Source organism: Ahaetulla prasina, chromosome 13 (assembly GCF_028640845.1).
Source record: "Ahaetulla prasina isolate Xishuangbanna chromosome 13, ASM2864084v1, whole genome shotgun sequence".
NCBI lineage: Eukaryota > Metazoa > Chordata > Lepidosauria > Squamata > Colubridae > Ahaetulla > Ahaetulla prasina.
This window is the reverse complement of record NC_080551.1, coordinates 25,109,969-25,135,742: the sequence shown is the minus strand read 5'-3', so window position 1 is coordinate 25,135,742 and position 25,774 is coordinate 25,109,969. Positions and strand designations below refer to the sequence as shown.

Genomic DNA, 25,774 nt, shown 5'->3' with positions numbered 1-25,774 from the left:
TGACCTCCTTACTCCACAGATGTTGACCTTACGCAGATGCTGTCATCTCACAGCAGGGCCTCTCAGCCCTTCCTTGAGATGCCAGCAGGACACAAACAGACCCTCCCCACTCCAAAGACTCCTTAAGACCTTTAACCTCAAAACTGGAGAGCAAAGGCAGATGGTTATGGTAGTCAAAATCGATGGAGCTGCGATGTGTAATTTTTTTCTCTCTCACTTACCTAATAATGCTCTTTTGGGAGGGACCTGGAAAAAAACGCCACACACACACAAACACTCCACCAAGCCCGAAGTAGAAACCTGTAGAATTAGACCTAAGATGGCTCACGAACTTGGGTTACATCCGGGTTTGTTTGTTTTTTCAATTGGATGGTGCTGAGGAGAACTTTTGGAAGAAAAAAAAAAGGGAAATATATCCTGATGGTTTGAGAAGCAGTTTCGCAACCCGAGGAATCATCGCAGGGCTTCTGGCAGCTCCGCCTGGAAGCAAAGACCTGAGCTGCCCTGAGTCTTCGGAGAAGGGCGGGAAATAAATGTAAATAAATAAAAAAAAAAGACAACGGAGTTTTTTTTTTTATTTGCATTTATATCCCGCCCTTCTCCGAAGACTCAGGGCGGCTTACACTATGTCAAGCAATAGTCTTCATCCTATTTGTATATTTATATACAAAGTCAACTTATTGCCCCCAACAATCTGGGTCCTCATTTTACCTACCTTATAAAGGATGGAAGGCTGAGTCAACCTTGGGCCTGGTGGGACTAGAACCTGCAGTAATTGCAGGCAGCTGCTGTTAATAACAGCCTGTCTTACCAGTCTGAGCCACAGAGGCCGTTTTGAAGGAAAAGGAGGAAGGGTTATGGAATCAGGGCATCCCTAGACAGGCATGCCAGACAGAAACAAGGAGATGCGGGAATCTTCTATTTTAAAAACAGTTTTTATTCTGCATATTTAGAAATGTGTAATTTTTAATAACGGCAAAGAAAAAAAAAATCAGCCACACCTGAATAGCTAAAGAACCGATTAACAGAATGCAGTGGTATATTATCTAAACAGAAAGAGTGTGGATGTGCCATAATAAATTGTCTATTAGTAAAAAAATACATTTCAGGGCACATGGTACAGTATCCGTTATCACAAAATTACAGTAGGGATACTTTTCTTTTCGTTTTCTTTTCCCCAAGAAGATAATCAAACTAGAGAATTCCAAGTTAGTCTTTAAATGCAGCACTTTAAAAAGGTAACAACTTTGTGCATTTTCAGTTTTTTGTTTGTTTGTGTATATATATATATTTATATATATATATTTATATATTTTAAAAAAGTCCTTGTTCTTGTGTACGGTAGAAATGCTGCGTTATTGCTGCCAGATTTCAAAGTTCAAGGCTCAAAAGGTCTGAGAATACAAAGGTATTAAGAAACTTCCATTTTGTATTATATATATATATCTATATATATATAATACATATCCTCGTATATATTATATATATATAAAAAAGGTAAAGCTTATAAAAGTTAATTTACAAACCAAGAACAAAAGTGGTACGCACAAGTTTTTATATACAAGCAATCTAGAACATCTATAAATTTTTTTCCCCAAAATGCACAGCAGGAAACAAAATGAAAATTAATAAAAAAAAAAGAAAGAAAAATTTAAAAAAAGAAAAAAAAAGAAAAATATTACCATCGTCCTGTTCCTTCGGAATTCCCCTCTGCTTGAACAATGCAAAACCCTGGGATTTTACGAACTCTCTTTCCGTCTCCCAGTGCAGGGGTCTCCAACCTTGGCAACTTTAAGACTTGTGGACTTCAACTCCCAGAACTCCCGGAATTAAAGTTGCCAAGGTTGGAGAGCCTTGTCCCAGCGAACGTGTTCACACAACCCTCAAACCACCCATTGCTCTCCCCCCGAGTGGTAATTTCTCTAGGTCAGTACGGAAGCCCTACTAAGGTAGTAGTAGTAGTAGTACGGTGAGCTACGATGACGATGGAAACGACGTTAAAAGCAGGAGGATAAGGCAACACCGCTAAATATGTCTGTCACAGAAGGTGTGAACTTAAGAGAGGCACATGAACCACAGTCCAACCCCGTGCGTTTGCTCTTTTCTCAATAACAAAAGGGAGCCGTGGGAAAGAGTGGGTTTCCCACACAAACAGGTGAACTAACAGGTAAACTAATCCTGGGCAAGAGAAGGACAAATTTCCCACTGTTGTGCTAGCAAAATCTTTTTGTTTGTTTGTTTTGTCCTCCAAAGGAATGGGCAAAAACACAGAGGGGGAGGGAACCCCATTCTCAGGTTGCTGGGTTGTTGTTTTTTTCATCCCGGAAAAAACGAAAACAAAGGAATGATGTCATCTTTGCATATTCTAAGGATGCTTCAAGGTGTTTGGTGTTAATTAAGAAAAAAAAAAGAAAAGAAAAGGAGGTGAAAACTTTTAACAAGACCAAATAAACAGAGGAACAACAACTGGGAAAAAAAAATCACCCCTAATTCAACGGTGAATTATGAACCTGGGGGGGGGGGAGGGAGAAACAGTAAAATTGCATTGCTTCAGTGGTAGTTTAAGGTTTTAAGCTATGATGCGTTAAAAGTGTCCCGTTTTAAGCAAGGTGAGAGGCTCGGCCGCCAGGACGTGGCGTGGCCCCTGCTGACCGGTTTAGTTGCTGCGAACGCATGTACCCTGATCACTGTTCAAGAACGTTCTGACTAGCTGTTGTTAGTCAAACCACAGATTGCTTAATACTAGGAGAACGGTTAATACTTGAAAAAAGTGGTTCAGTTTCTATGCAGGTGTTGGTTGGTTGGTTGGTTGGTTTTTTTGTTTGTTTGTTTTTTGGTCTGATTTTCTTTTTTAAAAAAATCTTGGTATTCACACTCAGATCCACTCACTAAGGTAAGGGTTAGAAGTGATCTATTAGAACTGACACACAATTGGCTCCAACAAGATAATTTGGATCTCCGGGAAGAGACTTGTTCTGCCAAGTTTTGGGGTCACCTGTGGGAGGAAAACAACGTAGTAGTTTAGTATCCATCATCAACAGGGGAACATCTTGGATAACAGTACCGTTATAGATAACAAGAATGTAAAAATCGGCTCCTGGTTTAGAGAGAAACAGGCGAACACGTAACAAGGGCTTGGTTTTCAAATTGCTAACCTGATCTCAGCCACCCTGGGAATGCTTCAAGGATCGATAGAAGAGAAGTTTGGTAGCTCAGGTTGAAGTATGGGTTGCTCTGGGAGGTTGGCTGTTTTCTTGCAGATATCACCCATCACTGATGATGTTACCTAGTTGGGTAATGAAATATCCGCAAGAAAACAGCCAAGCTCAAAGAGCGCTAAGGACCCCATACTCCAAGAAATTCCTGTCTATGGGACACTTCCTCCAGTGTGGGTTACCTCCTGACCTTCAAATTTCTAGAGTAGTGTTTTTCAACCTTGGCCCTTAGTAGATGTGTGGACTTCAACTCCCACAATTCTCCAGTCACAGTTTAAGTCTTCAAGTTGGCCAAGGTGGAGAAGTCTAAATCATCAGATTTAGCCGTGAGATCCAGCAACCCGACATGCAGAAATTCAAACAGGTTGGGATGCTCTCTATGGAATCTAACTTCAGCTCAGCTTCAACTTATTAAGGTGGTCACAGTGAGTATTCCTCCCCTGGGTATGCATGGTAGCCAACTTTGGAGAGGCTCTGAGGCTTCGGATGGACCCCTGAAGCCCTGGAGAACCACGCTGAGGCCAGCTGAAGATCAGATCAACCTAATGCAACAATTCTCAACAGGCAAAATGGACGAGGACATTTTCAGAGAAGGAATGGATCCTAAGGGTCCATACCTGCCTTGTAGAAGACTTTTTCTCCCAGAGCAGGGGACTCCAACCTTGACAACTTTCCGATTTGTGGACTTCTACTCTCAGAATTCCTCAGCCAGCATGTGCTGGCTGAGAAATTCTGGGACTTGAAGTCCACAAGTCATAAAGTCGCCAAAGTTGGAGACCCCTGTCCTAGAGGGGGCCATGTAGACCTCTCAAAGGCATTTGTGGGGTGTCAGGCCCTGATACAACTCTCCTTTAGGATTGACAGTCCAACTCTGTACCGGTTTCCCACAACCTGTGCTAATTTTTGCCTGCTTGCTTTGCTCAAAACAAATCCACCAGGACAACGGATGGAAACTCAACCTCCCCTCCAAAGGGCAAAACAGTGAAGGGTTTAAAACAGGGGGCCACTCAAACCAACTTTCCCCCATGATCTTTTACCATCTGTCTCTGTTAACCATATAAGCTGTGGCTGCTAAGAATTGCCGTTGAGGATCACAACTTTGTTATCTCTTTTCCACACCACTCTTTCCTCCAGCTATAATAGAGTCCCATCACAGAGCCCTACGCTCTTAATGGATGCCGTGTTGATTTTAGATCTGATGTAACTCTTGAAATACAAGCCAAGTTATGATGGCACCTTGGTTTCTAAGCCATGTTGACCCTCACTTTCTAGGCCAGCTTGCAATCTTTCTGCAAACATACGGAAATCAGATTGTTTAGAACAGAGGTCTTCAAACTTGGCAGCTTTAAGACTTGTGGACTTCAACGCCCAGAATTCTCCAGGCAGCATAGCTGGGAGTTGAAGTCCACAAGTCTTAAAGCTGCCAAGTTTGGGGACCCCTGGTTTAGAACAAAGCTAAGATTTACTTCTAAGGTGTGATGTCCAAGGCAACCTAACAGGTTAAGTTACTACCTCCTTATGTTGGATTAATAGCACTTAGCAATAGCACTAAAGACTTATATATTGCTTCACGGGGCTTTATAGCCCTCTCTAAGCCGTTTACAGAGTCAGCATATCACCTCCAAAAATCTGGTCCTCATTTTACCGACCTCGGAAGGATGGAAGGCTGAGTCAACCTTGAACCCATCAGGATCGAACTGCTGGCAATGGGCAGAGTTATCCTGCCATACTGCATTCTAACCACTGCGTTCCCACACAGTGATTAAGATGCAACCAAAGTTAGCCAGATTTCTTTCTACCTGTTTCTTCCAGCTGGTCTATTTTGGAGTGATCCCAATTATCTACCGTTTAATTTAGGCTCTGTATCGATTTTCACTACTTGCTCCCTTATCTTTGACGAACGTGCAACTCCGGAAACTCTTGGGAATTTCACCAACAGACCCTCAGAACAACACAATTATGTAGGCAAACAAGAACGTTCTTCCAAAACCACACGGTTCTTGTGTGAGGAATGCACAGAAACAATCAGGGATCCACACTATGACCAAGGTGCTGGTGTTAAACAGCGACACATAGAAAGGGAGACCCTTGGATTACGACCTCTTTGGAATTGCAAGAACCAGCCCACGTTTAGGAGTCTCCAAAAAAAAAAATGCTCCCAATTCTTAAAAGGGGCAAATGGTGAGTTAATTCTGAGCTCCCCAAATATTTTTGTTTGTTCAGGTTTTTTTTTAAAATAGAACACTACATTTTGAACATCTACTTTAACAGCGAGTAAACATTCAGCACCTTAGCTAGATCAACCCAACTGCTGGTTGAGAAACCAACGGGGAAGGTCATCTTTGGAAGATGAGGTCCACCAGAGTGTTAGGACTACCAAACTCCAACTCCCAGGGGCAACGGAGGAGAGGAAGCTGGTGGAGACTTGGAGGCCAAGGAATCAAGTATTCAGATTCCCCCCCATTTTTTAAGGTGGAAGGAAATGGCAGTGTGAACACGGGAGATTCATGGTTAGTTCAGAAAAAAACTCCTCCGAGAACCGCTTGGTCCCTGGCATTCAAGGATTCAGGGTGCTATATAGGTCATTTAAAGTGAGGTGTGAAGTTGCCCCCTTGTGCTTCATGAGATGAGATGAAAACCAAAAAAAGGACAATATAATCGGAAGGATAATGTGGCCAGCACATTTTGAACATTTTTTTTTTGGTAAACATGATGTGTTGCGAGAGGTTAGTATGCGTCATAAAATGTTCATTTCGAGACAGAGGAAGAGCATGGAAAACATGTTAGGAGAAGCTCAGGAGAAAGAGACAGCGAGAAAGAGATCCCGGAATCAATTAAGAGAAAGCAGTTTCTTTTTTCTTTTTCATTGGTTGGTTGGTTGGTTAGTTGGTTTAGAAAAAAAGAAAAAGAAAACGTATTTATTTAAAACATTGTATGGCTTTACACATCAGAAGACAGAGTTGGCCAGTAGTGAAAATTGTCCCGTGGAGCAACGCAACAGCACACTGAATGAAGGTTAAGCTGCAAAGATGCCCGAGTACAAACAGGAAAAGGCAAATGCTTTTAACACCGACACCCTCACACACCACAGCAGCACCCAACAAAGACCCCAAACGCAGAAGCACAGGAGAGGAAGGGGAGGGGGGAGAGAGGGAGAACATGGCGGGGCCACCATAAAACCCTCTTTTCCTTCTTTGCAGGTTAATTCGTTACAAAATAAGAGAGATTGAAAAGAAGGGTCTGAAGGCGTCCTGTGAGTTAACACGAACGGGAGAACTTTGGAGCCCCGTGATTGCAAGAGGTCCGTTTTTCTAAAGATTTCCCAAATATTTTTTTTTGGGGGGGGGGAGCAGCATGCAAACGAAGCACTGAATTCCAGTAAAATGCACCCGGTTACGGCTTGGCTACATAACTGGATCTCCTCATAAAATTACCCAGTGCTGCTTTGGGTTCCCCCTCCATCAACACACATTGGCATTGAAAATGATAAAGATACATGAGTGAACAAGTAGGAATACATCTTTAAATACTGCACACATAAATACATTGCTTCTATATATACCATATGCAGATATGTATACATTGAAGGATGCCAAATATCTTACAGTTACGTGGCTGGAAACACCTCTTTTCAAAAACTTTTTTAACGTTCTTTTTTCGTCCCTAACAGCCTTGCTGTTCTTTCTCAAGGTTCCTAGTTTGCAGCCCCCACCATAAAATTGCTTAAAATTTACCCCGGGACGTCTGTGCTCCAAGAACACGTTGGACTTCAACCTAAGGAGACGCCCCCTCTTCAGGCTGAGTGAGGGGGGGGGAGGCTTTGGTTCTTACTGCTTTAGGGGAGCCCGGGAGCATCCCACCTGCAGGTGAATTTCTCCCAACTTAAAATGCCTTGCAAAGCATCCATCTCTCCGTAACATCTCCGAATTTAGAAGGAACCATAAATGCAGGCAGTCCTCAACTTACAACAGTTCACTTAGTGACCACTCAAAGTTACGGCGGGCACTGAAAAACCTGACTTACGCCAGTTTTTCACACTCGTGACCGCTGCAGCATCCCCAGGGCAGCGCAATCAAAATTGGCAACTGGCTTATAGTTATGACGGTCGCAGTGTCCCAAGGGGGTGGGGGTGGGGGGGCACGTGATCCCCTTTTGTGACCTTCTGACAAGCAAAATCGATGGGGGAAGGCGGATTCCCTTAACCGTGTGGCTAATTTAATAGCTGCAGCGATTCGCTTAAAAATTGTGGCAAGGGAGGGTGGGGAACTCAATAGCCATCTCAATAACAGAAATTTTGGGTCCAACTGTGGTCGTAAATTGAGGACTATCTGTTTATATTGGGGCAGGGGATTGAAAGCGAGGACTTTTTTTCCTTTGTTTTGTAAAAGGGGCCTTTTCTTCAGACGGCCAAATCCACCTGCTCCGTTAGAAACCCTGGGCCGATCGATGTTCAGTGACTTGGGGGTTCGGCAGACTGAGCGTCTCATTGGACGAGCGATGAAGAACACAACTCGGAGACACAACTGACCCACAACTCTCCCCCCCAAAAAAAAAACCAGAAAGAAAAGGGAGCGGATTTCTCGTCTATTAGTATCGGTCGCTCGCCTGGAAGGTTTTGGCAGCTGTGCCAGCCTCCCCAGAAAGGAGAGAGAGAGAGAGAGAGAGAAGGAGGGAGGGAGGAAATGGCGCAAGGCAAGACAGCGGATAGATAATTGCATCGTTAAACCGGACCGTGAAAACGTCCTGGATTATCTACCGTGTCGGTTTTGATTGACTCATCACGATTTGGTGCAAATGGTTGGTTGGTGTTTTTTTTTGCATCGTGAGGAAGGGTGAGGAAGACACTGGCAATGACACATGAAATGGAGAGCGGAGACGAAAAGACAAGAGAGATATAGTCCCATCTCAAGATTCCACAGTGGGGGCCCACCTGGGACAGGTGAGCTTAAATTATTCGATAGCACCCATAAGCCCCCAAAGGACAGAGGGAGGACAGCATACCCGACGAGGAGTCGGAGGATTTTAGAGCAAAAGACCAACCATCAGGGGTCATAGACGCACAGTGTGGCAAACGCAGCTCCACGGGCTTCAGGAATTTGAGTCCGTGCGGCCCACACATGACCAGGGGGCTCAGGAGCGTCTCGCCTGCGGAGAAAAAGGAGAAGGCGTTAGGAGGGACGGAGGCACCTGCTCTCACCTGAGCCACGGAACGTCTGGATATACGCTTAAGCGGCTGGCGGGAAGGAGGCGGGAAAACAGGGAGGAAGGACCGTCTCTCGCTTCAAGGGACAGCCTGGGAAAAATGGCGCTCTTGAAGAGCATCTGGAAGCTTCAGCGGGCTCCTTGGGGCTCTCTGAGCTTGGCTGTTTTCATGCAGACGTTTCACGGCCCAACTAGGTAACCTTATCAGTGCTAGAAGGGAGGAGGAGGGGGGAGGACTATGGAATTCTTGATGTTCCCTGAGCTTGGTTGCTTTCTTGCAAACATTTCATGACCCAACTAAGTAATATGGGGGGGGCACCCACCCTCTGGAATGAGCTTCCCCCAGGACTTCGACAACTTCCTGACCTCCGGACCTTTCGCCGTGAGCTGAAGACGTATCTATTCTTCCGAGCAGGACTGGCTTAACAGGGGTTTTTAATTGGATTTTAAATGGGGTTTATTTTATATTATGTATTTTGTATTTAATCTAGGCCATATTGAATAAGTTTTTTTAAATAGTGATTTTATTGTAATATATTGTATTGTTTTTATCTGGCTGTTCACCGCCCTGAGTCCTTCGGGAGAAGGGAGGTATAAAAATAAAATTATTATTATTATTATTATTATTATTATTATTAACATCATCAGTACTAATAGGGAGTGGAAAGGAGGAGGATTGTGGGCTCCTCTGAGCTTGGCTGTCTTCTTGCAGACCTTTCACGGCCCAACTAGGTAACCTTATCAGTGCTAAAAGGGACAGGAGGAAGAGGAGGATTGTGGAATTCTTGGTGTTGCTGCTTTCTTGCAAACATTTCATGACCCAATGAAGTAACATCATCAGTACTAGTAGGGAGCGGAGGAAGGGGAGGGGGAGGAGGATCGTGGGGTCTTCGGTACTCCCTGAGCTTGGCTGTTTTCTGGCAAGACATTTCATGACCCAACTAGGTAACAAATTCATCAGTGCTAGAAAGGAACAGGGTTACTTTCTGTTTATGCTAGTTTAACTTCTTCGGTTCTAACCGAATGGTGGGGAACGGAAGGATTTATATTCTTTGCGGCCATCTGACCGACCCTCAGAGTGACCGGATGGCCGGATGTCTGCAAGGAATACAAATCCTTCCGTTCCCCAGCATTTGGTTAGAACCAAAGAAGCTTCTTGGATGAGAAGCGAAACGTCTTCAAGGAAAGAAAACACAAGGAAGTCCAGCTGCCTTTTAGAAAAGCACCTTTGGGGCAGGTAAGGAATGAAAGCTTAGGGGGAACGTTGTCCTCTTACCTTTCTCTTTGTCGAGAGGCGGAAGGATACTATTATCCCGGCAGACCTTAAAATAGATCTCCTGTTCTATTCCCTCCGGGATGGCTCCTTGCGGGATAATTATGCTGACGCCAGTCTCGATGGAGCTGAGGACACCCCCGTTGCTGTTAAAAACGCCCCTCGCGGTGGCGATGACCGTGTGGCCTTCCTCTTCCTCATCATCGTCCAAAGCAGAAGGACTGAAGAGGGAGAGAGAGAGAGAGAGAGATGGGTTTGGTGATTTGCTCGCAGGCGTTTTATTATCCAACTATGTACTGAATCTGCACTACTATTAATCTTCTCATCGTTCCTATCACCCATCTCCTTCCACTTATGACTGTATGACTGTAACTTTGTTGCTGGCAATCCTTATGATTTATATTGATATATTATCATCAATTGTGTTGTAAATGTTGTACCTTGATGAAGGTATCTTTTCTTTTATGTACACTGAGAGCATCTGCACCAAGACAAATTCCTTGTGTGTCCAATCACACTTGGCCAATAAAATTCTATTCTATTCTATTCTATTCTATTCTATTCTATTCTATTCTATTCTATTCTATGTAACTTCATCAGTGCGTGAGAGTGTGGGGCTGGCTGCCCGTTTATCCTCTTGCGATCACAACTGAGATCTGAATTTCTGTTGCTAATCAAGGCCATCGCTAAGCGAGTCACGCCCAATTTTATAACATGTCTTGTACAATTATCAAGCAAGTTTTAAAAAAATGTCTTTTGACGACCCCTTGCATCAGGGTCGCATTGGAGCAAAGGAATGGAGCTGAGTGTTTACTGGCCAGATGCCCTTCCTGTTGCCAGTGCAGAGTTCGCAGCTGATATTTATTCATTGTGCCCAGAGAGAGAAATATCTGCTGTTACCTAGGATCGAACTCACAACCTCCTGATTGTGCGGCGAGAGCTCCACCTTTAAGCGACCGCACCACTCAATTATCACTACCGTTATTAAGCGAATCACACCGTCATTAATTGAATCCAGCTCCCCCCCCACTGACTGGTTGGAAGCTGTCTGGAAAAGTCCCAAACGGCGAGCACACGACGGGCGTAAAAACACAGCCCTACATCCTCCGAGGGAGCCACCTTACCTGACGGGGATGGCCTTCGGCACAGCGCTGATGTTATTTGGTTGGTACTTGAGTTTGTCCCCTTGGCTGGAGAAACTCTCCAGGTTGCTCTCGAACTCGGGCTGAGCGGAGCTGTGTGCTTTCAGAAGGGGCTGGGGAGAATGTTGGGGCTTGGCTGAAGGTATCTCAGAGGGCTTCGGGAGGGTCTCCTCAGGCAAAAGGTTGTGGTTGAACTTGGGGCTCTCGAACTTGCGTTCGAAGGGCCGGGCCGCGCTGGTGTAGGGTTTGGAAGAGGCGGTGAAGCGGTTGTAGGCCGGTGTGGTGGTTTTGGGGAGCTGTTCCATCCCGTTGATGGGTCCTTTGTCGGGGAAGCTTTTCTGAGGGTAATAAGTAGCCTGCACCGTGTCTTCTCGGCTGGAAGACCTGAAAGCTGCTGGTTTGTTTTGAGGCGGGGGCGGAGGCAGCTCCGGTTTGGACAGGGGAGAATTCTGGAAGTCTGGCATAGATATAACATATATAAGAATATGTTGACAAGAGGAGGGAAAAAGCAATGTTTTAAAATCTGCTGGTAGAAGTTGCCGTTATTTTTTTCTTTCAAAAAAGAGTTTTTTATTACTTAGATACATTAAAACTTACATTATATTTGTACAGAGTATATATGGTATATGCTACACTTCTCTTAAACAACGAAGTTAATATCAAATAATCTGGATGTAGCCTTAAACTTCATCTCTAACCCGTACCTTTCTTTTTGATTGTGTTAAATACTTTTTATTTTTTTTAAAAAACAACAAGACATAACAATCACTAACATTAAACATATATTCCTTCTTTACATCAGCTTCGTATCGGTATTCCTCTATTATTTACATTTTCCCCCTCTCACTTTCTTTAATTATACTTATCTTTTTGTCCCATTATCCCTTATTTCTGTATATATTCCATCATACCTATCATTATAACAATTCATTTTCTTTCATGCACTACCTTTTTTGGGGTGATCTTTTCCCCTTTTTTGTCATTTACCATTTCTAATTTCTACCCAATTATACAATTTATTCCATACTATGTAATATTCTGTATCTTCCTTTTGTTTTATCTCCTTTGTTAATTTATCAATCTCAGCACAGTCCAGAATTTTTCTTATTGTTTGTTCTAGAATTTCTAACTGGATATTCAACGCCTGTTTTTATTTGTTCCGGTCTTTGACTGTAATAAACTTGATTTGATTTTTGACTTTCTGCTAAAATCAGATCTGCAGGTAGCTCTCGATGTACAACTGTTTGTTCAGTGACCGCTCCAAGTTACGACAGCACTGAAAAATGTGATTTGTTACGAGTGTTTTTCGCATTCACGGCCGTTGCAATGATCACGAGATCAAAACTGAAACGCTTGGCAACTGGCAGGTATTTACAGACGGCTGCAGTTTCCCGGGGTCATGTGATCCCCTTGTGTGACCTTCTGACAAGCAATGTTAATGGGAAAACCAGATTCACTTAACAACCGGCCCGTGCGCTCTCACAGAGAGGGACTCCTCAGGGTGCCGTCAGCTAGGCAGTGTCGTCTGGCGACGCCCAGGGGAAGGGCCTTCTCTGTGGGGGCTCCCACCCTCTGGAACAAACTCCCCCCAGGACTCCGTCAACTTCCAGACCTCCGAACCTTCCGTCGCGAGCTTAAAACACACCTATTTATCTGTGCGGGACTGGACTAGTTTTTAAATTTTATAGGGGTTTTAATTGGTTTTAGTGTTTATACTATTTTTAATAATTTGGCTTTTTGAATAAGTTTCTTAATGGTTTTCTTAATTTGTATATATATGTTTTTTATTTGCCTGTGAACCGCCCTGAGTCCTTCGGGAGATAGGGCGGTATACAAATACGAATAATAAATAAATAAATAAATAATAAATAAACCGTGAACTTAACTAACTTAACTGCAACGACTTGCCTAATGGCGGCGGCAAGAAAAGTTGTAAAATAGGGCAAAACTCACTTAAGAACCGGGTTGCTTAGCAAATTTACCACATTTTGGGGCTGGATAGTGGTCGTAAGTCAAGGAGACCTGGACCTGTGTTTTCCTTGTTGCAAACTGTCATGTTCCCATGTCCATTTTGCTACCCTCAAGCCTCAAACGGATATTTCAGTAGCTGCAGGACAAATCTGAGGCTCACCTTCAGCCAGGACCGACTTGGGTTGAAGAGACACGATGGGGTTATTGATGGACTGAGGTTGGGTATACTGGACGGAGGGCACCGGGGGAGTTACTTGAGGAGGGGGCTCGTAGCGCTTGTCTCCAAGACCCCTCTCCAGGGGCTCCACCTCTACTGACTTCCCCCTGTTAGGACACAAGAAAGAGACATCAACCCTACAACTTCCTGCCGTTCGGTTTCCCCGATTCAATTCCTGGAGACTCCCTAACACCTCCACCCACCAAGAATATTTCATTTCTGGGATCAATTCTATGGACTTCAACTCCCAGAATTCTCCAGGCCTGGCCAGGGAATTCTGGGACATTCCACACCTCTTGGCTGAGACATTCTGGAATAGACGCCCTCCCATCTTCAGCTTGTGAAACACGGCTTTAGACTGGGGCTCTCCAAACTTGGCAAGACCTGTGGATTTCAACTCCCAGAATTCCCCAGCCAGCCCTGGGAGAATCCTTAAAGACACGGTTCTCAACCTCAGCTATATTATGAACTTCAACTCACAGAATTCTCCACGGCTGGCTGGGGAATTCTGGAAGTTGAAGTCCACAAGTCTTAAAAGTTGCTGAGTTTGGAAAGCCCTGGTTTAGACTCTCAATGGCCTTAAAGGCCCCCAAGTCCTGCCCCCGGCCCCCACCCTTCCAATCTTAGAAATAACGGAACCAAACAAGGACAATAATGGAGGAAGGCAAGGAAAAGGGGCTGGCTAGAGAAACTCACAGGATGAAAAAGCTTTGTTACAGAAACGACAGACACAGAACATAGTACGATAGGCTTGTAAGGGACCCTGGAGGTCTTCTAGTCCAGGGGTCTCCAACTTTGGTCCCTTTAAGACTTGTGGAATTCAACTCCCAGAGTTCCTCAGCCAGCTTTGCTGGCTGAGGGACCCTGGGAGTTGAAGTCCACAAGTCTTAAAGGGGCCAAGGCTGGAGACCCCTGTTCTAGTCCACCCCACTGCTCAAGGAGGAGGAGCAGGGAGGCATGCAGAAAGAGGCACAAGGGCTTACTTTGAGGAGTAATTGGTGTAATTCAGCTGATTGTGAACGGCTTTTCCTTGCTCCGCATGATGGCTGCTGGGGACTTGGGCGGCGGGCTTGCTATCGTAGTTCCGGCGGTCGAAATAGGAGAGCTGCTTGCGGTAATATTCCTCGTCTTCTTCAGGGTCGTAGTGGTTGGCTCGGACGATGTCCTCGGGAGGCTTGGCTTGAGGTCTCTGCGGTTCAGGGGCTCTAGCAGCACCAGGGAAATTCAAAGGGATTTTATTTATTTCCCACCTTTATTGGTTTGATAAAATAACTCAAGGTGGCTAACTTCTTCCTCCTCATTTTCCCCACAACAACAACGACGTTTGGAAAACTGCACGATTTGGGAACGGCAAGAGGGAACCATTCCTGCCTGGTGCTTTTACACACAAGGGAACAAACTCCAAATTGGGCTGCCAGGTTTACACAGACAACTTGCGTGTTGACTTTGTGTTGGTTACACACACACACCGCCTGCATTTACCTGTAAGCTGATTTGTCGCTCGGATTTTGAGAGGCTGCTTTAGGGCCGGTCAGCGGTGCCACATTTGGTTTAGGGGCAAGTTCCGGAGGATGCTAAAAAGCAAACAGATCAAAGTCAAGATGGAGATGCTTATTTGACGACTGTTTGGGGGGGCAAACCAGCATCTTGTCTGTAAGGAGGAGCCGGTCCAGCTAGAGCTGGGTGCTTTAAAAAGGGGGCCCCACTTCAGCTATATCCATTTTTGGTGTTGATCTAATCCGCCTACCCTTGGAAATTGGCATTGCCCAAATTATTATAGTGTGAAAAATGTTAAGTTGATATTTGTATAAAATTGCTGTCCTTGGGAAGGGAGAGAGGGAGAGAGAGAGAGGGAGGGTAGGGAGGAAGGAAGGAAAGAAGGAGGGAGGGGAGAAAAGAAGGGTGGCAGGAAGGCAGAGAGGACAGGAAGGAAGGAAGAAAAGAAGGAGGGAGGGAGGGAGGGAGGAAAGAGGGAAGGGAGAAAAGAAGGAAGGAAGGAAAGGAGGGAGGGAGGAAGGGAGAAAAGAAGGGAGGCAGGAAGGAAGGGAGGGAGGGAGGGAGAGGGAGGGAGGGAGAAAAGAGGGAGGGGAAAAAAGAAGGAAGGGACGGAGGGAGGGGAGAAAAGGAAGACAGGGAGGAAGGGTGGAGAGAGGAAGGAGAGAAAGGAAGGAAGGAGATGGGAATGAGAGGGAGGGAGAGAAGAGCTTTAACTGCCTCCCACGTGTTATTTCTCAAATCCCCCAATGCCCTTCTAAATCCCACCAGGCACTTTAAGAGATGGAGGCTGCCCAACCTCCCCCACCCACCCCCAGGAGGCTGTACCTTCACCGCAGAGAGATCGTTCGAGTCCTTGATCTTTTCCAGCGATGAGGAGCGCTTGTTCTCGAACATCTTCACCCGAGTGAGCACCGACTGGGGCTTCATGGCCGGGTCGTCCTCCTCCTCGGCGGGCGGGGTGGGCAGTGCTTTACTGTTGCAAGGCATAGCTTCGGGCTTGCTCTGGGGAGGGAGGGCAGGATGCGGACCCCCGGTGCTGAGGGATGCATCGTAGGGAGCTGCTTTGGCGCTGAAGCCTGGCGGAGGCGCTTGCTCGTAGCTTCGCGGTTGCGACTCGTAGTAATGCTTCGGCTCGGGCGACCGTGGCACCGTGGTGGAGTACGACTGGGGCTCTGACTTGTACCTCCCGTGGACTTCGTAGCCGGGAGGAGGCGGCTCCTCATACCTCAGCTGGGAGAGGTTGAAGGCTTTGGGGCCAGGCTCGTAGTGGGGCCGGCTGTCGTAGGCCACGGGGGGAGATTCTTCGAAGTGAGGCTGGGCCGTGAAGTAGCCGCTGCGCACTGCGCTCTCTTCTGCGTTGGCCCGTGGGTCGAAATCCCGGGGAGGCTGGCTCTCGTAGGGCGGCCGAGGCTGGTAGGGCTGCTTCTCCTCGTAGTACATCCAGTGGTCTTCGTAAGGGGGCACCCGCTCCTCGTAGGGCAGGCGAGGATCGTAGCCGTGGGGGAACGGGTCCACGTAGTTGGAGGAGGAGTCGTAGCGGTACGCCAGAGGCTCATAATCCCGGTTGGCCGGTTTCTCTGGATACGGACCCTGCAGTTCATAGGTCAGATTCGGGTCTTTCTCTTGTCTCTGTCCTGGCTGCTTCAAGGCAAAGTTTTGACGAGGGAGATCTTCGTTTACAAAGGGCTCTTTCCGGTACATCTGTGGGGGGAAAAAAGAGCGTTTTGCGCAGTCAGATATTGCCAAACACCTAGAACAGGGGTCTCCGACCTTGGTGACTTTAAGACTTATGGACTCCAACTCCCAGAGTTCCTCATGCGCTGGCTGAGGAATTCTGGGAGTTGGAGTCCACAAGTCATAAAGTCGCCAAGGTTGGAGACCCCTGTCCTAGAGGGGGCCATGTAGACCTCTCAAAGGCATTTGTGGGGTGTCAGGCCCTGATACAACTCTCCTTCAGGACTGACAGTCCAACTCTGTACCGGTTTCCCACAACCTGTGCTAATTTTTGCCTGCTCAGCTGATGATCTCTGGGAGTTGAAGTCCACAAGCCTTAAAAGTCACCAAGGTTGGAGGCTCCTGATCTAGAGCCAATACACTTGGATCAAATTAGGGCTTTACCACACCCAGATCATCGAATCTTTAGCTGTTTCAAAAGGCTAAAGGCAGCCCTCACTTAGTGACTGTCTCGTTCAGCAACGGAGCGCATTGATGATCCTCCCAGGCCTCTAAAGCCAAGGAAAAGCTGAAGTCAGTTGGTTTAAGCACGGTTGTGGTTTTACATACCGCAGCAATCACTCAACGACAGAATTGCCAGATCCAATTGTGGTTGCTAAACAAGGAGTGCCGATTAAATTGGCCGTCAAAATCGGCCTAACGGACACTCCTCCTAAACATTTAGCTCTTCCCAAGGGAAGCTCCCAAGCAAAGAGTCCTGAGACGGTCAGTGCCACAGCCCCATTCCCACCCCCAGCGGATCAAAATACAAGGGTGACCCGAACCCATTTTTTATTTAATACCCAAAAAAGTCCCAGGTTATTATCGATCGAGAAACAAGGCTGCGATTTCCTGAAAAGTGCATTAACAAAGGAAGAGAGAAAGCGTCAGCCACGCAGCATCGCTTAGTAAAACAACACAACGCAAACAAACAACAAAGGAACAAAAAAAAAGATCAAGGCGTGAAGCTCCGAAATGCAAAATGCCGGGCGGCACCTCTGGATTCAGTTGCCGCAGAAATCAGGATCAACCCTTCAACGCATGCAAATCAATGACCGCTACTCACCCACCCACCCACCCAAATTAGGGCCCCAAATTAGGTATTTGTTTTTTTCCCCCAGAAGTTCTTTTGGATTGCAGGAAGGAAAGGCAGAGTTTAGCAGCAACGAGAGCCTTTAATACGCAAGCAAAGTGGGTACGATCAAGCGGCTGTTTTGACGGGCAGCCCCCGGAGCCGTCGGAGGTGGCGGCGCAGCCACGGGTACCTTGGTTGAATCTAGGTGCGGTGGTAAGAAAGGCAGCTCCTGGTCTCTGAGCACTATGTGGGGCGCCTCGGGGCCGGCCATCCTTAGGGGCCCCGCTTGTGGCTGGTACGAGTTGTAGGGGGCTGCCCCAGGTTCCTCCAGCCTGACATTGGCGAGGCTTACACAGGGGTTAACGGCAGACGTCGAAGAGGGCGGGGGGCCCGTTTCTGGCGACGGGGAAAGGTAGGGGGGTGAAGAAGCCTCTGCTTTCTGCGAAGTGTTTAAAATAATAGGTTTCGGTCAAGCGGAGACTCTTCCCAGCACATCAAAAACATTCTTTACTATTATTTATTAAATTTATAGGCCGCCCCGTCTCACCGATAAGGCGATTCTGGTTGGCTTAGGGCTGTTTGTTATAATCACCCCACAGTCCCTACAGAGGTGTGCCCTACGTGCGGTAAGTCAGCGTGTGTGTGTGTTTCCTTTCGATTATGAAACTGGACTGATTAATATTCCTACCTGAAAAGGACAATAAAGTTAGCCACGAATAAAAACAGGGCATTTTGATGGAGTTCGTGTGGGGAGAAGAAAAACGGGGGAAGAAGGAGAGGAACCCACTAGATTCTCGCTAAGCGATTCTGGAGCGGTTCTCTTCATTCCCCTGTTAAATTCACCATGATCTATGGGAAGTCCTCGAGTTACGGCTGTAATGGAGCCTGCGCATTATAGTCCTTAAATTGTAAGGGGCGCAAAATGGGTCGGTCACCTAACCGATCCGATTTTACAATCTTTTCTGCCTTGGTCTCTAAGCGCCAATGGTTTGCTAGGGGGTGCGGTTTTGCTAAAAACCGTCATAAAATAGGATGGTGTCGGTGTGGGACACTGCAAACGGCCCAAATAGAGTTGTGTTGCTGGGGCGTGGTCATGTGACTATGGGGAGGGGCGGCGGCAGAGAGGAGACCATGAAAACTTTGGATCCCGGTCGGTCGTAACTACGAAAACACCACCAAGGTCAGGATAAGAACTGGGGGGAGATGACTTGGTAAAGATTGAAAATGAAAAATGGACACATACATTTAAATTGTTGGTCCCCCATGGATGCTTTTGAGGGATTGACGTATTTTAAATAAGCCAAGGGGGCCCATTCAGGGTCCTGGGTTGGTGGGAACTGGAGAGGTTTGCTTGTCTTGGCTTCTGCTAACATTTTCTTACCGGTTGAGCAGTATTGTTTTTAAAACCCGGAGAATCTATCCTGTGATTTGGCTGTGGCTGGCCTTGGGACCCATACGGAGGACAGGTTTGGTTCTCTGGATGGACCCCGGATGCTTCTTCTCTTACGGGTTCAGAGGAGCGGGTAATGGCGGATTCTGGGGGAGTCCCAACCTCATCGTTGAGCGTCTCGTCCAGCTCTTGGTCTGTGTAGGCTCCGCCTTCCGTATCCGTGTCCTCGTAGTCGGAGGTGTGCCGGCTGTCGGTGCTGTACATGGAGTACTCGCTACCTGGAGCCGACAGGTAGGAGAGCCGGTCATCATGTAGATCAAGGTCATCACTTGTAGTACCATCTGCCTGTTTTAGACACATCAGAGTTGGACAGTTGAATGGGGAGGTGGTGGAATTGCATTGGTCTCGACTGCAAAGGAGACCGAACTCTACATCTCCTTGGGAAGATGCTCTCAAGAGTTAACCCCAAAAGGATCTTGAGTTTCCTCCAGACCATCTCTCAAAATAACGTAGAGAAAGCTCAGAGAGGACCAAGGAGGACGCAACTCAACCCTTGAGTTACAAATATTCTCTTCTAAGATAGAGAAATCTCTTTATCTAAACCTGGAGAACCACTGCTCTCATCAACATTGTTGTGTTTGTTCAGCTGGGTTCATGCTTCCTACAGCCTTTTCCTAACACCAGTTGACAGGCTCCTAGAACAGGTCCAGCAGCAGAAGTCAGAGACATTGTAAGCTGCTGCTTCTTTCATCCAACTTCGCCGTGAGGGAAAGAGGTCTACCAGCCAGAAGCCCACCTAACCAGATGTTCATATTCCCCCAAACCTTGGCTATCAAGCATGGAAGTCCCAAGAGGGATCAACCAAAGCTTTGCAAACATAAAGGTCAACTAAGTCCCTACATCCCTCATCTCAAATCCCTGGATTGGGGCATCTACTTCCTAGTTAATTCTTCTTCAATTGGCCCGGACTGATTTCAGACATGGCTGCCTTCAAATCTTTTGCAACCATAGGAAGATGACTTTCACCTAGAACCCGTTGTGATTCTGAACAACTTAAACATGACATCTGCTAACAAACAGGAAGAACTACATACCTTTCCTTCTGACACCCAAACTAGCTGATTTTGTTGTTGCTGAATCGCTTCCTTGAGTGCTCCATACCATCCGTCGTTCATGGAATTCAAGTTAATGGTAGCTAAAGGCAGACAGAAAAGGGAAGTAAAAACCAAGAATGAGAGGCAAGGCGCTGAAATTAAGTCAAGCTGCAGCTTGTACCGAGTACACAATGGTCTTCATCAATTCTAGAAGCCTCGGGAGCTACAGAAGAGCGTGATTTTGAGAGTTTAGACTTTGGATTTGGAAATCCCAAAAGAACTCCCTTCCAAAGTTAGGTTAGACTGGAGGAGAAATTCCGGGTTTGTCATCTATCTTGCAAATGTCAGTAGAATTCCAGGGTGTTTCGCTTTAAGAGCAAACAAGTTTCTGAGACTTTGCAGAATGCAGCTGATTAAGAACCTTCAGTGATGTTTTTCAGACATGGTTGTTCGACATTATTTAATTATTTCAGGGACACCTTTTTTTTTTAAATAGAGAAAAAGACGTGGAAGATGGAAGCAAGGGAGGAAGGAGAAATGAGGGAAGGAAAACAAGGAAGGAGGAGAGTGAGAAGGAAGGAAGGAAAGAAGAAGGAGGGAGGGAGGGAGGGAAAGGAGAAATGAGGGAAGGAAAACAAGGAGGGAGGAGTGAAGGAAGGAAGGAAGGAAGAAAGGAAGGAAGGAAGGAAGGAAGGAAGGAATTTTATTTATTCAACCCAACCCTTCTTCCTGGCATGCTCACCCGTAAAGAGGTGATGGTTGTTTTTACGTAACTTGTGAGCCCTCTCATATAATTTCCTGGCACTTTTCCGGGATTCTGGACAGAGTCTCGTCCTCATGGTCTTTACCCCCTGCTTGGAGTCCGGGTTCAAGAACACCACAATGGGATACCACTGGGCGTAATTTAGGCGGTCCACTGCATTTGGGGTGACGTCTAAGAGGGCGTGTTTGTCCTGAGAAATAAGAACATGGATAAGAAAGGCGATTCGCATGCGTGTCCGTCAGTTGACAAAAAACACAGCATCGAGATGAGGATTGTGCAGGGCATGGATGTCCAACCTTGGTCCCTGTAAGACCCATGGACTTCAACTCTCACAACCACTTTGACTTTTGCTGAGAATTCTGGGAGTTGAAGTACAGCGGCACTTAGTACTCAGCTGCTTTGAAACTCATCCAATTTGGTACTCAATGCATTCTGATGCGAAAAGTTTGTCCCGGTACTCATCGTTTGTTTGATACTCAATGCACAAGCTAGGAGTTGTCGTAGTCGGCTGCTTTGTGACTCACTACTCTATTCTTTATGGGGAAAAAATTGTTTGGTGCTCAATCGTTTTTTATATTCATCACATCTTTTGGAACCAATGAATGATGAGTACCGAGGGAGCACTGTACCCAGAACTAGAAGGCACCAAAATTGCAAAAAGCCTGCTATTGAGAAAATAAATAAATAAATTCAGGTTGATGAAAGCTGTGATCCTGCATTTTTGGGAGTTTCCAGATTGGGGAAGGAGAGTCAAAAGTACAATTATTCTCTTGAATAGGATAACGTTTGTCTGGGGAACAGGACAGTGGTGAAATCCAATTTTTTTTTACTACCAGTTCTGTGGGCGTGGCTTGGTGGTCATGGTGTGGCTTGGTGGATGTGGCTTGGTGGGCGTGTCAGGGGAAGGATACTGCAAAATCCCCATTCCCTCCGCACTCCAGGGGAAGGATACTGCAAAATTCCCATTCCCTCTCCACTCTGGCACCAGCCGGAAGTGGTATTTGCTGGTTCTCCGAACTACTCAAAATTTCTGCTACCGGTTCTCCAGAACCTGTCAGAACCTTCTGGATTTCACCCCTGGAACAGGAGCATCCCAATTACTTACTCTGTCAATTATCTGTTTTATTGTGTGAAGGCGAATGATGCCTGAGCTACGTTGGTCAGTTCCAGCATCCCTGGGCTCACTTTCTGTTGGAAAAAACAGATGCACATTATTCATTATTCACCCTACATTTTAACAGGTATCTGATACTCCTTTTCGGTGGCCACTGGCTCTGGAGAAAAGGCCAAACACTGGGTGCAAAAAAAACCTCTTCTAGATGTCAACGCCTTTCATTAAAAAGTTGTGTTTGCCAGGCAGTCACAGTTGGCCTGGCTATTTGTATCATCCTTCCCCACTCTGTGGTGGTGCAGTGGTTAGAATGCAGCATTGCAGGATAATTCTGCGGACTGCCAACAGTTCAATCCTGACCGGCTCAAGGTTGACTCAGCCTTCTATCCTTCCAAGGTCAGAAAAATGAGGACCCAGATTGTTGGGGTCAAGAGGCTGGCTCTGTAAACCTCTTAGAAAGGGCTGGAAAGCACTGTGAAACAGTATGTAAGTCTAAGTGCTATTTCTAAGTCCTCCTCCTAGTTAGTTGAGTAGGAAGATGCTTACTGGCAATCTGATAAATGTCGGGCTCCTCACGAGCCAGCTTTTCTCGTGCAACGTCGGCAATTGGTCCAAAGATGGTCACCGGCCTGAGAAATCCAGCTAGAATGAGAAAGAGACACCAGAGGTAAGTTGTCTCCTGAAAAACCTTGAGTTTGCGAGAAAGGTTGGGGCCTAGACTCTTCCTGGTTGAGAATGGGAGGAATCTGGAGTCCCAAACTCCTTTTGGAGAACATCAAGCAGAGGAACAGACCGGACTCAGATACACAGTCACAATCTTCCTGTCCTATCAAGATTGGAGATCAAACTTCTGACCTTGACTTTCCCCAAGAACCTTTCAGGATGAAAAATAAGTATCTGAAAAGGATTGAGAAGAAGACCTCTGTGTGAACACAAGCTTCTCCTCATCATTGTTCCTAGAGGAGCATCTTTCCTGCTTGAGCAGGGGGTCGGACTAGATGACCTCCAAGGTCCCTTCCAACTCTGCTATTCTGAGATTTCACAAGGGCCTCCTGCTTGAGCAGGGGTTCGGACTAGATGACCTCAAGGATTCCCCAACTCTTGTTATTCTGTTGTTTCTTCTTGAAACCCACCTTCTCGGAGGACCACCCTCTCGTAGGCAGGAAACTTGGTCTGAACTGGTTGGGCAGACAGATCCTCTCTGCTTTTTCTCAGGTTTCGCTTGGAGCTGCGCAGCCCTCGAAATCTCCAGAAATCCGCCCGATCCCCCCCTGCAGTCTTTGGAAGGGTGTACTGGACACTGGCCAGCTGTTCAGCTCTGGGTGAAACAGACAAGAAGACAAAACAATGGAGAGGGGCCGACAACATCAAGAAGGACGGTTGCCCAATTCTAATGTAATCAAAATGAAAAATGAGGTGGGAGAAAACTCTTTTGAGAATCCCCCTGGACTGCAAGGAGATCCAACTGATCATCTCTAAAGGAAACCAACCCTGACTGTTCGTTGGACGCAACGACAGAGATTGAAGCTGAAGCTCAAATACGTGGGCCACCTAATGAGAAGAGAAGACTCCTTGGAGAAGACTCTGGCATTGGGAAAGATGGAAGGCAAGAGGAGAACGAGACGGCAGACAATGAGATGGTTAGATAGGGTCAACACAACAAACATGAGTCTGGGCGAATTCCAGGAGACAGCGGAAGACGGGCGGGGAGGGGGGGACGGGTCGGGACGGGATGACAGGTGGGCTGTGGCCCATGGGGTTGCAAAGAGTCGGGCACAACTTAGCGATTGAATAACAAAACAGGGTTCTAATTACAACTTAAGCTGTCTAGTCAGAGGTTGGCTTGAGGAACAACACTTAAATATACCTGTTTTTGTTGGGTATGATCCCCCTTTCCACTTCCTTGTGATTCTTGCCAATCCGGATCGCCAGCCAGGAGCCCAGCTTGCCATTGTATAGTGTGTCCACCACGCGGAAGACTTCCCCTTTGTTGAAGCTCAGCCCGTAGGGAGACTCTTTCTCGTACTCAAAGTGGGTTCGGATGTAGAAAGAATCTCCCACGTCGGATTCCACGATGCGCCGATAAACTGTTGAGAGAGATAGAAGAAGAGGAGGATGAAGGCTCCCGTCGTCAGTCCAGCGAGTCCACCAAGGCCACCGAAGGCCCTTGACTCACCATCTTTCTTCTTCTGTGCCAAAATGGTGACTTCTTCTCCTTTGGGAAGGTCAAGCAAGAAGAGAACCGCTTCTTCCCGGATGATGTTGGTGAAGTCGACGTTATTTACCTGATGCCCCGAAAGGAACATCAATGTTACAAGAATAAATTTAAAAAGCCACGAATCCAAGGAGGTAGCCATCTATTATTCTGAAACAGCTCCACTGAGTTTATGTCACGTTGAGTCATGTTTCGGATGTTCTCTTATTGGACAGTGCCTTTCACAGCCACCTGCAGATGTCTCCCCAGGGCACATTCTTAGCCTTCTTATTGTAAACTTCTTCGCTAATCTCCAACATTTCCTGATGGATGGGACTCTCTGAACTTGGTTGTTTGCTTGCAGATGTTTCATGACCCAACTAGGTAATGTCATCAGTGCTTGAAGAGAGTGGGGTTTGTGGAGTAGAGGATGAAGAGAACTTTGAGGTCCTTAGTGCTCTCTGAACTTATTTTTTTGCAGAAGTTTCATTACCCAGCTAGGGAACATCATCAGTGCAAGAAAACCACCAAGCTCAGAGAGCACCAAGGCCCCCTCCTCCTCCTCCACTTTCCTCCTCCTCCACTCTGCAAACACCACTCTCTTCTATCACTGATGAGGTTACCTAGTTGGGTCATGAAACATCTGCAAGAAAACCACCAAGCTCAGAGAGCACCAAGGACTTCCCCGCCTTCCTCCTCTGCCTCTTCTGCAAACCCTCCTCCCCTTCTATCACTGATAATGTCACCTAGTTGGGTGATGAAACATCTGCAAGAAAACATCCAAGCTCAGAGCGAACTGAGGACCTCACAATTCGATCCTGAGTTACAAATACTTTTCTTCTATTGCCATTTCCTTCTCTCTGCTTCTACAGATACAACCAGGTATTTCTTTGATGGCCTTCAAACGTAACAGCTGCAGATGTTGCAGCTGGATTGGAATTTTAAAAAGCAAGGCTGCCCACCTACCCTGAGAATCTGATCGCCTTCTTCCAAGCCTTCCTTGGCAGCAGGACTGTCCTCCAAAACACCAGCCACAAATATGCCAACGTCGTTGCCACCAGCCAACCTCAACCCAACACTGTCTCCCTTCTTGAATTTTACGAGCTTCATGCTTGGCCTGCAAGAATTAGAAGAACAGGATTTTTAAGCCAGGGTGTCTTGCCGTCTCTTACGTTTTGTATATGGTGACGAGCTGGGTTACTGTGAAGAGCCACGAAGTCGGCTAAGAGAGATGCCTGCTCATTTCAAGAAGAGATTTCGTAACCACAATTCCACCACCGACGGCTCTTGACCGATGCCCACAATTGCCTATACTTAATACAGTCTTGGAGAAAGACTAGCAAAAGAGACCAGTGAAGGCTTCTTCTGCGCCTCCAATTGGAAAGGGCCCGGATGACCCACCTGGTCCCTATTTCACAAATGAATTGCCAAAACAGAAACGCGAGATGGGGACGACCAAGAGGGTCTGGATTGCTCCCAACCTCTCATAGCAGGCAGGCAGATCCGGTGGCATTTTCTTGGCCTGGGATTAGAGAATGTCTGGAAGGATCCCCTGAATGGCTCACAAGCATCACTCAGAAAGACAAACACGGCAATTTCAGCATAAAACTGAGGACCATCCAGCTTGGAAAAGGTTGACTGTGAGGCTGACCCTCTGCCGGGCAACCAGAATCTACTTCTGAAGAAGACTGGTTTTCTAGGGGGACCCCCCCCCATAAAGGATACCCCTTATTTTCCCCTCCCCCAAGTCCAGAATGTCTTACGTTAAAAGGAGAGAATATACCGTATTTTTCGGAGTACAAGACGCACCTTTTTCCCCCCAAAAAGAGGGTGAAAATCTGGGTGCGTCTTATACTCCGAATGTAGCCCCACCCAGCTTCTCAAATGGAGGTTTCAGAGACTGAAAAAAGCTTCAGA

At 46.6% G+C, this 25,774-nt stretch overlaps 1 protein-coding gene across 12 annotated transcripts in view; it reads right to left on the bottom strand.

Annotated features, from left to right (window-relative positions):
- Positions 1-916: 916 nt before the first annotated feature.
- TJP1 (tight junction protein 1) overlaps positions 917-25,774 on the bottom strand; it is a 104,346-nt gene continuing 79,488 nt past the window's right edge. For 6 of the 12 annotated variants that reach the window (XM_058155901.1, XM_058155907.1, XM_058155903.1 and 3 more), the window contains exons 11-28: positions 24,824-24,974; positions 23,840-23,948; positions 23,531-23,750; positions 22,797-22,981; positions 22,210-22,305; positions 21,658-21,740; positions 20,532-20,742; positions 19,790-19,890; positions 18,687-19,040; positions 17,496-17,744; positions 15,343-16,218; positions 14,503-14,594; positions 14,004-14,225; positions 12,964-13,127; positions 10,815-11,289; positions 9,694-9,911; positions 8,217-8,360; positions 917-2,995 (exon numbers count right to left, since the gene is read on the bottom strand). In XM_058155901.1, coding sequence (XP_058011884.1) covers positions 2,901-2,995; positions 8,217-8,360; positions 9,694-9,911; positions 10,815-11,289; positions 12,964-13,127; positions 14,004-14,225; positions 14,503-14,594; positions 15,343-16,218; positions 17,496-17,744; positions 18,687-19,040; positions 19,790-19,890; positions 20,532-20,742; positions 21,658-21,740; positions 22,210-22,305; positions 22,797-22,981; positions 23,531-23,750; positions 23,840-23,948; positions 24,824-24,974 — 4,045 coding nt within the window. In that variant the 3' untranslated portion in view covers positions 917-2,900. The remainder of the gene's footprint in view (positions 2,996-8,216; positions 8,361-9,693; positions 9,912-10,814; positions 11,290-12,963; positions 13,128-14,003; positions 14,226-14,502; positions 14,595-15,342; positions 16,219-17,495; positions 17,745-18,686; positions 19,041-19,789; positions 19,891-20,531; positions 20,743-21,657; positions 21,741-22,209; positions 22,306-22,796; positions 22,982-23,530; positions 23,751-23,839; positions 23,949-24,823; positions 24,975-25,774) is intronic. The other 6 variants (XM_058155902.1, XM_058155904.1, XM_058155908.1 and 3 more) reach the window with 6 other exon arrangements.